At 49.7% G+C, this 14,462-nt stretch overlaps 1 protein-coding gene across 1 annotated transcript; it reads left to right on the top strand.

Moving 5' to 3' along the window:
* The first annotated feature begins 967 nt into the window (after positions 1–967).
* GFI1 (growth factor independent 1 transcriptional repressor) lies at positions 968–9,462 on the top strand. Its single transcript, XM_070403414.1, has 7 exons — positions 968–1,053; positions 1,197–1,417; positions 1,744–1,926; positions 3,737–4,212; positions 4,328–4,465; positions 5,432–5,597; positions 8,147–9,462. Exons 2-7 carry the CDS (start codon positions 1,303–1,305, stop codon positions 8,323–8,325), a joined length of 1,257 nt encoding a protein of 418 aa, XP_070259515.1. The 5' UTR covers positions 968–1,053; positions 1,197–1,302; the 3' UTR covers positions 8,326–9,462.
* The last annotated feature ends 5,000 nt before the right edge of the window (positions 9,463–14,462 follow it).

The following is a 14,462-nucleotide window of genomic DNA, read 5'->3' as shown; positions in this document are numbered from 1 at the left end:
TTGTTGCTCGAAGAGCCTGCAGCTCACAAGTGTACCCAGCCCCCGTCGCCTTCACCCGGGGAGGAAGGCAGATTCATTTTCTCCAGACCTCCTTAGCCACCCTAGTCCCGCCCCCGGAGAGGGACCCGAGCAGCGCAGAGGCGCTACCCCCGCCTCCCCGCCTCCCCGCCGGGCTCAGGTTTCGACCCCGGGATTAGGTGAACTGATTGGGGGGTTAATGAGAGCGGCAGAGCCGGCAGTGAGCGCTCTCCGCGCGCGGACCTCGACTCTCCCGCGCCCACTGAACTGTTGGTTCTCTGCGGGCTCCGACCTAGGAGGACGCCGCGCGCTTCTCAGCCAGCGCGCGCCGTTAGGGCTCGACCTCCCCAGGACAAGGTTTTTGGTGAGCAAAGTGGAAAGTGGTTTTTCCCGAGACTTGGTTTCCAAGGTTAGGTCTCCAGGATCCGGGGTGTCTGGCCCCGGACCTTGCCTGCTCCCGCCGCACCCACGTCTCCAGGTTTAACTTTTTCCCCGCGTGGAGCCTGAGTGTGGGACAAGTAAGATTGCCAGGATGCGAGTTCCTCCTCCCAGGGCCGGGCTTGGTCCTCGGCCACTTCCCTCGCCTCCCCTTCTGGTCCCCCTGCTCTCCTGCCTTCTTTCTCGGACCTCTGCTGCCCGGGTCCCCCTCTGAGGCCCGCCCCCGCCCCCAACCCTCATCCTGCCCAGTGTGCCCCGCCCCTGCCCCCCTTCCCTCCAGTTTGTAGCTGGTTCTCGAAGGGCTTGGCTACTTGCCTCTTCCGGGTCCTCGACCATCGACACACCCCCAGTCCCTAAATTTGTCCTCGCGCCCCCGCCCTCGTCCCCAGCCCGAAAGCAGAGCCCAGCGGGTCGAGTTGGAATAAGCGGCCCGTTGGGTACTCGGGCTCCTGGGAGGCTTTGCTGAACGGTGTTGCTGGAGAAGGGGAGGGGCCGAGGGGCGTGGGCGAGGCAGAGGAAGAGGCCTGAGTCCCGGCCGGGTGAGCTGTGGCGGCGGCGGCGGCGGCGGGCTCGCGCCACCTGTCCGAGTGCCACCTGGTGAGCGTGGCGCAGCGGGGCCAAGCCCCTCCTCCCGCGAGCCTGACTCGCTCCTCCCTGGCACGAGCCCTATCTCTGCTTGGCTGCCCGTTCCCGGGCCCGGAGCGTGCTGACCCGGTTTCCACCCGGTTCTCCTCTCGCAGGTCTCCGCCTAGCTGGGGCTGAGCAAGAATTCGGGGTGACAGCGCGGGGACGGAGACGCCAGGGACCCGTGCAAACGGACTGGGGAGCGCAGCCCGCCCCACCATCATGCCGCGTTCGTTCCTTGTTAAGAGCAAGAAGGCTCACAGTTACCACCAACCGCGCTCCCCGGGACCCGACTATTCTCTCCAACCGGAGCATGTCCTGGCGCCAGGCGGAGCAGGTGCGGGGGGCGCGCGCGCGGGCGGGCGGGGCTGCTCCCGGGACGTAGACCCTGAGCCCCCAGCCACACCGACCCCCGGGAGCCGGGCAGGGAGGCCCGACGCCCCCTTTGCCGCCTGCTTTGTTTTCTCTCGTCCGGGTTTTATTCCGGGCTTGTCGCCTCGGTTCCACGACCTCCCTGCCCTCGCCCTCGGATCTGGGAGGGTTGCGGGCCAGGGCCGGGGAGAGAGGAGGACGCCCGGGTGCCGCGGTCTGAGGAGCACCACTCCAGAACCGTCGGGCCCAGCCGGGCCCAGCCTGAGCACCGATCCCGCCTCCTCTCCGCAGGCAGCACCTCGGGCGCAGCGGGGGTGAAGGTGGAGCCCGGGAGCGGTTTGTCTCCGGAGTCGCAGCTGACGGAGACCCCCGACGGAGCCTCCGAGTCCTCCGGCAGCAGCGAGGGCAGCGTCTGCGACCGCAGCTCGGAATTCGAGGACTTCTGGAGGCCGCCGTCGCCCTCCGTGTCTCCCGGTAAGGACCCGCTGGGAGCGCCAGGGTCCGGGGCGCAGGGACCGCTCGGCGGGGCAAGGGACCCGCGCGGCTTTGGGCGCAGAAATGCTAACTGGGTGGCGGAGGGTCTTTCCTAGAGGAGGGAGAGTTTTCGTGGGGGAAAGGGCCGCAAGGGAGGCACCCGACTTTCTGGGACTCTGGCAACCTGCTTGCGGGACCCGCTGCGTGGATCCGAGGCGGCGGGACCCGGGCTGTTCATCCCTACCCGGTTTGTTTGCGCAGAGCGGGTGGGTGAGAAAAAAAAATAAATGAGTCGTCTCCAGCGTCAGCAACGTCGACATTTCGTTTTCAGGCCAGGGTTCATTGTTTAGAAAGAGCTGGGATCCCAGAATCCAGAACCCCGAGTCTCCAACAAATGGAGATCAGGGAAGTCTGAGAGGAAAGTGTCATTGGCTTTAAAATGTACTCTCGCTTCCGCGGCGTGAGGGGCCCCCCGCAGAGCTGGGCGCCCAGCGGGTGGGGGAACCAATGCCGGATGAAAATCTCGGCCCCCCCGCTGGGTCTTCCGAGGCGTGATTGGGGGCCCGTTTTATTTTTTTGTTCTGCCTGGTTGGTCCAGTTCTGGGGACCAGCATGCTGGTTTCATTTCCATCGGGGCAAGTCGAATTTCAAGAAAATTGAGTGAGAGCACATCGGGTGGGGCCTGGGGAAGGAGAGCGCAGACCGGCCGGACCTGCCAAGGGTCTGTTATTTAAGGTTGCATTTACTAGTTTTAAAAGGAACCTCCCCCCCCCACCCCCCAACACACACACCCCATCCCGCACTCGGTGCGTTGACTTGGTTAAAGACGGAGCTCCAGCGCGTGAGTCTGGGGGCCAGCAAGCCGAAGTTTCTTCTTGGCTGTGCTGGACACCACCCGCAAGGTCTGGGCACCGCGGCCTCTCTCCCTCGGGAGCTCGGAGTGCTGCAGCCTCCCTCTGAAGCGGTTGGCTCGGAGAGGAGTCTGCGGTGCCCGAGCAGATTGGCAGATCCTCGTGCACTTACAGAAAGTCTATGTTGGGGATTTGGTTTTTTAGCAAGATTCTTGTTGGTTGGAGTGGATGCAGAAAGCTGCGAATTTGCAAAGTTATTCCCCTTAGAGTTGGTGGCTAAACCTTAGTTGTAAATTATTTTCTAAGAAATTTGGATTTTTTTCCCCCCTGTCAAACTATGATGGAAATGGGAGTAGTATTTGGCAGGCAGTTCAAGCCCCAAATCCCCTTCCCGCTGCTCCTTCGTTACCTGCACTGGGTGAGCCCTTAATTAATACCTTTAAGGAATGTAACACCTTCCCTTTGCAGTTGTTGCTGTTGTTTTCCCAGGAAGGTAGGTCTTGGGTAGGCCGGGCCACATTTGATTGGGCCTCTCCTTCCCTCCTTATCAATCTCAGGAACGAAAAGGGACTGGGTGGGGACAACCAGGGCCCGGGTAGCGCCGGAGCTGGGCCCTCTGCCCACGAGTGCTGCCCAGGCCATTGATTGCGCACAGGCAGCGAGGCGCGCCTTTCTCTGTGGGAACACCAGGTGCGCTGGCGGAGCCGGCAAAGACCCTCTTAACCTCGTGCGCTTCCGCTGTCCTGGCACAGAATGACCGACCTCCTCGCCCGATGTCGTTTACACGACCTGTTTGCTGCCTCCAGTGGTCCTCGAGGCCTCAGGGACCGGGACTGCGTTTTATCCTGCGGGCGTCCCTGGCATCTAGCGCGGCAGCTGGCGCACGGGGTGCTGCACAAATGCTGGGGGCCTGGCAGTCCGTGTGAAGCCTGACCGGACGCCCTCTCGTGTCTCCTCAGCCTCGGAGAAGTCGGTGTGCCCATCGCTGGACGAAGCTCAGCCCTTCCCCTTGCCCTTCAAGCCCTACTCTTGGAGCGGCCTGGTGGGTTCTGACCTGCGGAATTTGGTGCAGAGCTACCGGCCGTGCGCGGCCCTGGAGCGCGGCGCAGGCCTGGGCCTCTTCTGCGAGCGCACCCCGGAGCCAGGCCACCCCGCGGCGCTGTACGGCCCGGAGCGGACGGCGGGCGGCGCGGGGGCCGGGGCGCCCGGCGGAGGTAGCGCAGGAGGCGGCGCGGGCTTGGGGCTCTACGGCGACTTCGGGCCGGCGGTGGCCGGGCTGTACGAGCGGCCGACGGCGGCGGCGGGCGGCCTGTACCCGGAACGTAGCCACGGGCTGCACGCGGACAAAGGCGCTGGTGTCAAGGTGGAGTCGGAGCTACTGTGCACCCGCCTGCTGCTGGGCGGCGGCTCCTACAAGTGCATCAAGTGCAGCAAGGTGAGGCTCCCGCGCTCCCGGCTGGGCCTGCCCAGCGCCCTCGCCCCCAGCCCGCGCCCACCCCGCGCCCCTCGGCCCCTCTCAGCGACCTTTCCCCCGGCCCCACCCGCCTCAGGTGTTCTCCACGCCGCACGGGCTCGAGGTGCACGTGCGCAGGTCTCACAGCGGCACGAGGCCCTTTGCGTGTGAGATATGCGGCAAGACCTTCGGGCACGCGGTGAGCCTGGAGCAGCACAAAGCCGTGCACTCACAGGTGAGCGGGGATGGGGGGCGGGGGGCGCACGACCGCCTCGCACCATCCTGCTTAGGCTTTCGCGTTCGGAGATCCTTAGGGTCTCTGTGCGGCACCGGCCCCTCTCCAGCTGGCGGTTTTCTCCTTGGGCTCCCTGGGCTGCCCCTAGTCTCCTCGGCCATGTCCCCGTGCCTACGTGTGTAGGGAAATGTGGGTGGCCGGCCGCCTCGGCAACCCTAGGGTTTGGTGTCATGTCACTGGGAGCCTCCAGAGCGTGATCCTGTTCATTACTTTGAGTTTGTATGCATCCTTGCTGCTGACATGTCGGATTTATTAGCTCGGCTTCATTCTCTCAGCTAATCTGCATTGGTCCCAGCATACTTGTCCTACTATGCTTTCATTCACTCGTTTAAAATATTTGTTGCCCAACTTACAGGTGCTAGGCACATGCGAATCTATAACACACCGGGTCCCTGAAATGATGGCACCCCCCCCCCCCCACCACGGAGATTACAGTTTAGCTGAGAGACAGAAGATAGATAAGCAAAGTAGTGCAAAGTAACTATGACAGAACAGTGCTTACTTACAGATACTTACTGAAAAGAGTATTCTCTCATCTCAACACCCCCGGCTGGCTGGAGGGAGGGGGCATCTCAAGTGACTGAGGTCGGAGCCTCCTGTTGAAGAGGGTAGAGGAGTTACTGTAAATGGGTGTCAAAAAGGCAGGGTGGGGATACAGTTTTGCCCTGGGGCGTGGAGGGTTGTGGGTGAAAAGTGTTCTGGTAGAAAAAAATGTTAAAGGGGAAGAGGAGAGGGGTGGGGAAGGTAGAGATTGGACATGAATGGGAAGGGAGAGGATAAGGGGCTCAGGCTAATTGGAAAGGGAGTCTGAGAGAAGGGAAAGCCCTGGTTTTGAGTCAGGTCCGTGGTAAGCAGAACGGCAGCCTAGACGGCTGCAAGCAGAATGCCACACTTTTCTCTCCACAGGAAAGGAGCTTTGACTGTAAGATCTGTGGCAAGAGCTTTAAGAGGTCATCGACGTTGTCCACACACCTCCTCATCCATTCAGACACCCGGCCCTACCCCTGTCAGTACTGTGGCAAGAGGTTCCATCAGAAGTCAGACATGAAAAAACACACCTTCATCCACACTGGTGAGCTAAGGCCCTTGGCTTGTAGGAAACACCCAGTGAGGGATGGGGGGCCAGGGGTACGTTCCTCCCCCTGAGGCCAACATAATCCACCATCTTTGTGAGAGTCTGCCCCCTGGAATGAGTGGCAAATGAGGCCTAATCACTGCAGAGTGTAAACGAAAGCAGAGCAGATTCTCTGAGGTTCATTTGCATACATGGTTCTCCCCAGAGGGGCCTTGATTTGGGGTTGTATCTGAAGAACCACTGGGCAGGTCAGCTGCAGGTTCCCTGTCCTGACAAAGAATATTTTCCTCTAATTTAGCAGCTGCTCCAACTGCTGCCTGCTCTGGGTGAAATATGAAGCCCCAGGGTCCTCTCAGAGCCATTGCTCTAAATGTTTACCTAGAGGTGGAGGACTTTCTCTAGGGCTCCCACCAGGCCTTTTGGGGGAGGGATTTATGTGTGGCCTCTTGGCTGCATTTTTAGGAGTCTGAGAGCTTATACTGAGTGAGGGGGGAACAACAATGGTAAATAGGACTGCACTGTCTGCTAAGCACTTTGTAAATGCGTTATCATTTTATGCTCACAACAACTCTGGGAGAAAGAGACTATTCTTTATTCCCATTTTAGAGATGAGGGAAGTGAGGTCCCTAAGGGTTCATTAACCCGCCCAGGGTTACGTTGCTAGCAAGTGGCAGGGCCAGGACTTGCATTCTGCTCTGTCTGACCTCAAGTGTCTGTGCTCTTGACCACTGTTTATTGTATTCTATTTTCAGAGTCGTGGGGGTTGGTAGATATAAAAAGCTTCTATTCGCTTATTGCCCTTTTAAGAACATCAGCAAGTTCACGACATAGTCATGATAATTCTTTGTCTATTACAATGCTTTATAATTTATAAAGTGCTTTTAAGTCTGTCACTTTATTTGATCCTTACTGCCGTCCCATAAAGTAGGAGCTGAAATCACCATCCTGAAATCCAGAGAGATGGGATGATTTACCGAAGGTCAGGGCCCATGGAATGCTCTGGCTTCCAGTTCTGTACCCTTTCCCTGAGGTTTGGATTGTGTGCAGGTGGCAGTTTTAATGCCAGGAGCACTCTCTTTAATAGTCAACAAGACCTTAGAACCAGAAATCTGACTATTTTATTTCAGAACATGAATACTGATTTTTAAAAAATTGCCGTGTGTTCCAAACACCTATCATTAATGTTTATAAATATGCTTGAGCACTGTAGATGGCCCCATCAGAATACCCAGAAAAATAGCCTATTTTAACCATGCCCTCTTGCCTGAAATTTCCATGTAACCCATTCCTTTTAGTAGAGGTATTCAAGACGCTTATCAAAATGCAACTAAGATCTTGACTGAATGGAACAGTAAGCCCTTATCAAACATTTACATTATAGCTAGAATTCGTTTCTCAGATTTGTTTGACCCTAAAGGGATAGGATACATTTTGATGGGTGGCTCCTTATCAAGGAAATCTGAAGCAGGAAGACAGAAAAGAGGTGCGGCACGAGGGACTGAGGGTTTCTCAAAAACAAACGTCATCTCTTTTGCATTTTTTCCAGGGTCCAGCCCTATGCCATGCTGAGACTATTTGGAAATCCATGCTATTTCCCCAAATGTTAAACCAGCTCATGAATTGGGGGGAAATACAAAACTTTTTCAATGTTACTTATTAATCTGTGGTGAAGAGTTGCTAGTATTATAAAGAACCCTCTGATTAACCTCGTAAAAAGAAAGTAAAATCAAGATAGAAAAGGATCAGCTACCTTAAGAAATACTTTGTGGCCCTAGCTGGTTTAGCTCAGTGGATAAAGCACCGGCCTGCGGACTGAAGGGTCTCAGGTTCGATTCCAGCCAAGGGTACCTGCCTGGGTTGTGGGCTCGATCCCCAGTTCGGGGCGTGCAGGAGGCAGCCAATCAATGATTCTCTCTCATCATTGATGTTTCTATCTCTCTCTTCCTCTCCCTTCCTCTCTGAAATAAAAAAGAAAAAAGAAAGAAATACTTTGTGGCCCAAATGTGGATTTTAAAAAACAAGACTGTAAGAAATCCCCATGCTTCAGATGCAGTCTGTTGTCCTTCAAGAGCAGGAAAGAAGACAGGCCCACTGGTCCATACAAACCAACACCTGCTTGGAAACTCAGATTTGAAAACTTCCTCTGAATTAGAACAATCACATGGTTTGAAGAGCCGCCCCCACCCTTCTCCCCACCCCTCCTGCTGACCATCTGCTGTGGGAGCGCTCTGCTTCTAAAGTCACGGGAGTCCTCCCAGGGTGGCTTCAGCTGTGAGCTTGGGGAGGGCACGTGGCCTTTGCTGTTTCCGTTTAGCAGGAAACGGTTTGAGGCCTTTGGCTGGGAACCCCCACTCAGAAAGTCTCCCTTTCACCTGGTCCCCCGCTGGCTCCCGGGGACTTGCGTTGCAACACATCACCCTCCACGTCACCTGAAGGCCTTAGACCGGGTGCTGCCAGCTGCCGTCAAGAGCATGTGGGTCACAGAGAGTCCCCTCTGGCTTCATCACAGACTCATACTTCCTCCCCTCCTCCCTCCATTCCTGCAGGTGAGAAGCCCCACAAGTGCCAGGTGTGCGGCAAGGCCTTCAGCCAGAGCTCCAACCTCATCACCCACAGCCGCAAGCACACAGGCTTCAAGCCCTTCGGCTGTGACTTGTGTGGGAAGGGCTTCCAGAGGAAGGTGGACCTCAGGCGGCACCGGGAGACGCAGCACGGGCTCAAATGAGTGCCCTGGCGGGCCACACGCAATCACACAACACTAGGGAGGGCGGCCTGCCCACTGGCCAGCAGCCGCTTCTGACTTCTCGGGCCCCCGAGGCTGCAGATCCCACCTGGGTGAGCCCCCAGAGGGGATGTTACCTTTTTAAGGTTCATCCAGGAGTGGGATCCAAATGACTCTGGGTGCCTTGGACACAGGGAACGGCCCCTGGAAACGTGAAGTCTTGTATCTTGGGACCCTCTGTCCTGCTCCCAAGACAGGAAGGCCCTTCAGGTTTCTTCACTCCTCCTCCTGCCCGACCCCAGATACTTGTGTGGAAGAGGAGGAATCACTATTTACAAAGTGGACACATGTTAATGCCGTTATCGTTTTAAATCCAGAATGAAGAAGGAGTATTTTTATTTTCATTTTGGGGGGTCCGCTGACCCCTTTCTGTGAGGTGCTGCCTGTAACTCTTGGAGGAATCATTTCTCCCACTTGAAGACGGATTCAGAAACTGATTTGGGGAAGTAGTTTCATACTTTTGAAGTGACAAGACACCCTGAACAGCCTGGCCCCAAGAAAGAGTTCAAGATCAGTGGACTTGGTGATGAGAAGAGATTAGAGGCCAGCAAAGGCTTCATCAGAGGAGGTGAAAGCACAGAGCAGCGCCTTAGGACAAGATAGCATCCATTTACTCAGCAAATGTTTGTTGGCCACCAGTTACCATGGTACCAGGCCCTCTGCTGGATACGGGGGAACCAGATACTAAGGTCATGGCCCCGGGCTAACAGTCACACCTCCAGTGGCTGGGTCTGTGCTTTTCCTCCGAAGGAATTCCGAGAGGACAAAGCAGAATCGTGAACCTTCCCTTCGGACCCCTTTGGATTTCATCAACCACAAGCAAAACATAACTGAACAGATACTTCAAAGATGTGTGTGAATACTCAGTTTTTTACTGTTCACCTGAATTTTTTTAAAGATGCCTAAGCTAGCAGGCGTGGGGGAGGGAAGGCTCTCCCTTGGCCCTTCCATGTGCACCATAGAGAGAGAAGAAAATGGTATTTTCCCTTGGTGAGGTTTATAAATGTTTTTTAGATCTTCTGGAGTGCATTATGTTTGTTCATACATATTTATTAGAGTGATGTTTTAAGTTAATAAAGTATTGAGATGCTTACCTATTGCTTTTTTAAAATTTTTTTTTATTTAGTCAGGGGATGTGTGGAAGTCCTTTGGTTTAGTCTGTAGGGGGAGTTGGCACTGAAGTAAAACCGACGAGCCACCATCCAGAAGCGGGTGGAATTCAGTTGCTCTGGTTTTCCGATGCTTCTTTTCTTTTCTTTTCTTTTATGCCTCAGAGGGTCTTATTTATTAATAGAAGAACGAGGTGCACAATACGAGGCTCCTACCTCGTAGAGTCTCTGACAGTCGAGCATGTAAAGGGTGTCCCAAAATTCACGCAAGAAGTAATTTTGATAGAAAACACAGGTTTATAATTAAATATTGTAAATTTTTTATTGATTCATAAAGTATACAGTATAGGGTTATGTATGGAATAGCACATCAGGTAAATGGCCTCCACGGCTTTGCTGGCACATACGCAAAGCCGTGGTCTTCATCGTCCCTGCTCCTGGGCCATAATTGGTACTTGGTAATGCTTACCAAATTGAAGGGATTGAAATCAAAGGGCAACAGATATTAGAATCTGATTCAATAAACCAAGTAAAATTAGGCTTTTATTTTGTTGTTGTTGTTGTTGTTGTTAATGCTAACACAAAATTCAAAGGTTGTGTGAATTTTGGGACACCCTTTACGTAGGCTCTTTTTTCTGAGAGTTTCAGAAGAAAGGACAGAGGGTTGTAAGATGAATAAAGAAATCTCAAGCCTGAGGTCTAGAGATTGAGTCTTAATCGCAGCTGTCACCAACACACCATGTGACTTGGGCAAATCCTGTGACCTCCCTGATATCAGTTTCCGTGACTATAAAATGTAGATATGGTTGTATCATCCCAGTATAACCCTGACTACTTTGATTCTGTGGAGACTGGAAAGATGGTATCTGAGATTGGTTAGCTGCTATGCCCAAGGTAAGTTACAAATCTAAAGATGCATGAGGGGCAGGGAAATTGCTCTCTGGGTTATTTCTGGCTCTATCCACCTATGGGAATTTCTTGCACAAATCAATTCCTTAAACCAGAATAAGGTGCTGGCCTAAATCCCAACTACCTGTAGCTTTTTAAAAACATCTCCAGCCAAGGTATGCATGACTCATGGTGACCACCATCAGACTGTCCATTTCTGTTCAAATCAACTTCACACATATTGATTGAACACCTACTATGTGCCTGGCACTGTTCTCAGTGCTGGGATACAGAGGTGAGCACAGTATCTTGTGGAGCTTTATTTATTTGGTCACTGCTGAATCTTCCAGAACAGTGCCTGGCACACAGTAGGAGATCAATAAATATTTACTGTCCGGCCAGTGTGGCTAAGTGGTTGAGTGTCGAACCAGGAGGTCATAGTTTCTTTCTTTTTTTTTTTTAAATATACTTTATTGATTTTCTACAGAAAGGAAGGGAGAGGGATAGAGAGCTAGAAACATCAATGAGAGAAACATCTATCAGCTGCCTCCTGCACACCCCCTGCTGGGGATGTGCCTGCAACCAAGGTACATGCCCCTGACTGGAATCGAACCTGGGACTCGAGTCCGCAGGCTGATGATCAATCCACTGAGCCAAACCGGTTAGGGCTGGAGGTCATAGTTTCTTGATTCCTGGTTTGGACACATGCCCAGGTTGCGTGCTCCATCCCCAGTAAGGGGCATGCAGGAGATAGCCGATCAATGATTCTCTTTCATCATTGATGTTTCTGTCTCCCTTCCTCTCTCTGAAATCAATTTAAAAAACACATATTTAATAAATATTTGCTGAGATGTTAACTGAATAAGCAGACAATGTAAACTCCTGCTTGCTCCTGGCTGGCTCTGTTCCTTACAGCACAAAAGGAAAAGAAATTGCAGGAAATAAACAACATATAGGACTCTGAGTTGGTGGGTCACGGGGGCTTTGACGCTGCTTTTCTCCAGTTTCTCCAAAATCTCAGTCCTCCATGTCAGTTTATTCTCATTCAAAATTTAAATTTGTTTGGGCTATAATGCAAGTTTAAGATAGTTTTCCAAAACTGATGGGTGAACAGTTGCAGTATCCAGGAACCTCTTCCTAGTGTCCTGAGAAGCAAAGTTGTCTGAATAAATATCAAAAACTTCCTTCCCACAGAATTCACCATGTACACTGGTTGAGAATTTCCAACCTGGTTTGAAAAATAAAGAGGGTGCATGGAGGGGTAAGTAGAACTGATTGAACTGACTGAAATCTCGTTGTCTGTTTAAAACTTTTGGTCCATTTTCATAATCCCAGTTTATGCTATACATGAGGAGTTTTAATTTTTATGTTAACAGTGTGCCTTTTTTGGGGGGGGGGAAATATACCTTGATCTCCCCAGTGCAGAATCAAAACAAATTACTGTGGCTGGTACTGTGTGAAATTTGAAGATTGCAAATATCTCTCTTAATGTTATTACTTGACTCCATTAAAAATAGATTGTGAATATTCCATGTCACATTATTCATGAGGCAGGCCCGATGTCTTTTGTCTGCTGGAGTAACAGTAGAAAGGGTAACAGGAGACACCAGAGCACACCTTTGTTTCTTTCACTAAATTTTTAATAACACCTCCAGCCAGCCAGTTGGTGAAGCTCAGCTCTTGCATAAAAGTGGAAAAGCACAGCTATCTCGGAGAAGACCAACTCTTTCAGTAGCTAATTCGAGTTTGCGTTCATCTACACCAGAGATGATTAAATTACCTATCAAGTGTGCTGAGCTATCAGGATTCAGGCCACCACGTAAAAGGTGAATTTCATCTGATTGATTTGAGACATGAATGGAACAACTGAGTTTTAAAAGCCCCGCCTTCGTTAAAGGCACAGCAAAGTGTCTCCCCGGGGCCGGTTCTTGACTGCAATTGCCCTTGAAAATGGGGTGGCAATAGTGATTTGACCCTACTCGTTTTGTTGTGTGCCTGTTTGTTTAACTGGATTAACAGAAAGACATACATTCAGTGGAAGGCCCGAAAGGACTCGTCTACTGTCCACTGTGCATGTCTAGAGCTCTATTTGTCTAAATCTCTGCTGCTATATTATTCCTGACACCTGTCAGGAAGTCCATGATATAGTTCATTCATTGAGTCAAATTTTAAAAATAAAAAAATAAAGAAATTTTACCCCAAACTCTTCTAGCTTAAGTCCATATTTTTTTTTCCTTAATGTCCTTTCTGATATTTACCTACGTGTGTGTATATGCACATTTTATATTTTTACCCTGTGATCAGGGTATTTACAATTTATGTCTAGATAGCTCTCTTATTTATAATATGGACACATACTCAAAATTGAAATACGTATTTATATTTCACAATGAGAATGTAGACAATTTTTATGGTTAAGATTTATTGAAATCTGAGCATTTCTTAGGAATTTTATCAGCCATTAGCATAAAGTCTTTTCTGAAGTTTTACCTTAAAGTTATTCACTTTTTAAATAAAACATTTCAAGCATATGGGAAATTACAGAGCATAATACAGTAACCATCATTCTACCATATTTCTTCTGATTTTATTTTTGAAATAAAATATTACAGGCATGGTTGACTATCTTCTGGAAAATGTTCTTCCCTAACCCCATTTCCTTTCTGCTTTCTGCAGCGGCATCCACTATTCCAAAGTTAATACATGTTATTGACATGAATATTTTTATGCCTTTCCTTACATATGTCACCATAAATAATATGTAATACTATTTAGCATATTTTTAACTTAATACAAGTATTATTGCAGAGTATTTATACTTTGCATCTTGCTTTTTTCCCCCTCAACACTTTGTTTCTGAGGTGTATCCATGTTGGTACATGAAGTTTTGCTCATTTATTTTAACTGCTGCACGTAGAACTCCGTCGCAGGATTACTTGGTGATTATTTATATATTCTGTTGGAAGAGTTTTGGTTATTTCCAGTTTTCCCTCTCACAATTCTGAAGTGAGCAATCTTGTACTTGTCTCCTTGTAGAGAGATTTTGTTAGGATATATTCTTGGAAATGCTGGATATTACCAGTGTTCTCCAAAATAATGATGTCAATTTATATTTCTACCAATAGTATAGGAGAATTCCTTTTGCTCTACCTTTAAGCAACACTTGGTATTGTTAGACTTTTAAAATGTTTGCCTATCAGATGGATGTGAAATATTATTATAATTTGCATTTTCTGGTTGCTAGTGAGGTTGACTATCTTTTCATAAGTTTATTGGCCTGACAGGTTTCCTTTTCTGTGAATTGCCTATTCATGTACTTTATCCATTTTTTTTTTAGTTGGGTTGCTTGCTTTTTATCAATTTATTTTAAAAAATAAATTCAAGTACTTACTATTTTGTTAGTTAAGTGTGTTGATACATCTCCTAATCTGTAACTTGCCTTTTCACTTCGGTTAAAGAGAGAATTTTTTTAAATTTGCTTTAGTGTTATTGCAGTCAAATGTATGAGTCTTTTTCTTTATGCTTTTTATAGCTTAAAAAAAACTTCCTTAGTTGGTGGTCATAAGCTCACCCCCTGTATTTTCTTCTAGAAATGTTAAAATGCTTGCTTATAATATTGGCTTTTAGTCCACTTTTGTTATATGATGTGAAATAGGATCAATTTAAAAAATTTTTTCCACATGGATAACAATTATTCCAACATTATTTATTGCAAATTACATCCTTTTCTCTGAGTTTGTAATGCTCTGTGATATGTCAAGCTCTGTACAGTTCTGTCTGTGGGCTTCTTGATCTTTTCCACTGGTCATTTTGTCTATCTCTATGGAAATGTCATAGTGTCTTAATTAAACTTATAATAAAATCTTAGTAGCTAGTAGGGAAGGTACCCTCTGACTTCTTTCAACCTCTTCAGCAAAATCTTGGTTACATCTGGCCCTTTACTCTGGCTTGTGAAAACTTCTGTTGGCATTTTTATTTGTACTACATTTATTATTTAACTCAGGAGAATTGAAATCATTTTGATATTGATTCTTCTCATTCATAAACATGGTACACTGTTCGTTTATTTAGGTCTCCTTTTAT

Source organism: Myotis yumanensis, unplaced genomic scaffold (genome assembly GCF_028538775.1).
Source record: "Myotis yumanensis isolate MYYU_CA2020_CCGP unplaced genomic scaffold, mMyoYum1.0.hap1 SCAF_2, whole genome shotgun sequence".
In the NCBI taxonomy this organism is placed as follows: Eukaryota; Metazoa; Chordata; class Mammalia; order Chiroptera; family Vespertilionidae; genus Myotis; species Myotis yumanensis.
The sequence above is the reverse complement of the archived record's forward strand: the minus strand, read 5'-3'. Positions and strand labels throughout refer to the sequence as shown.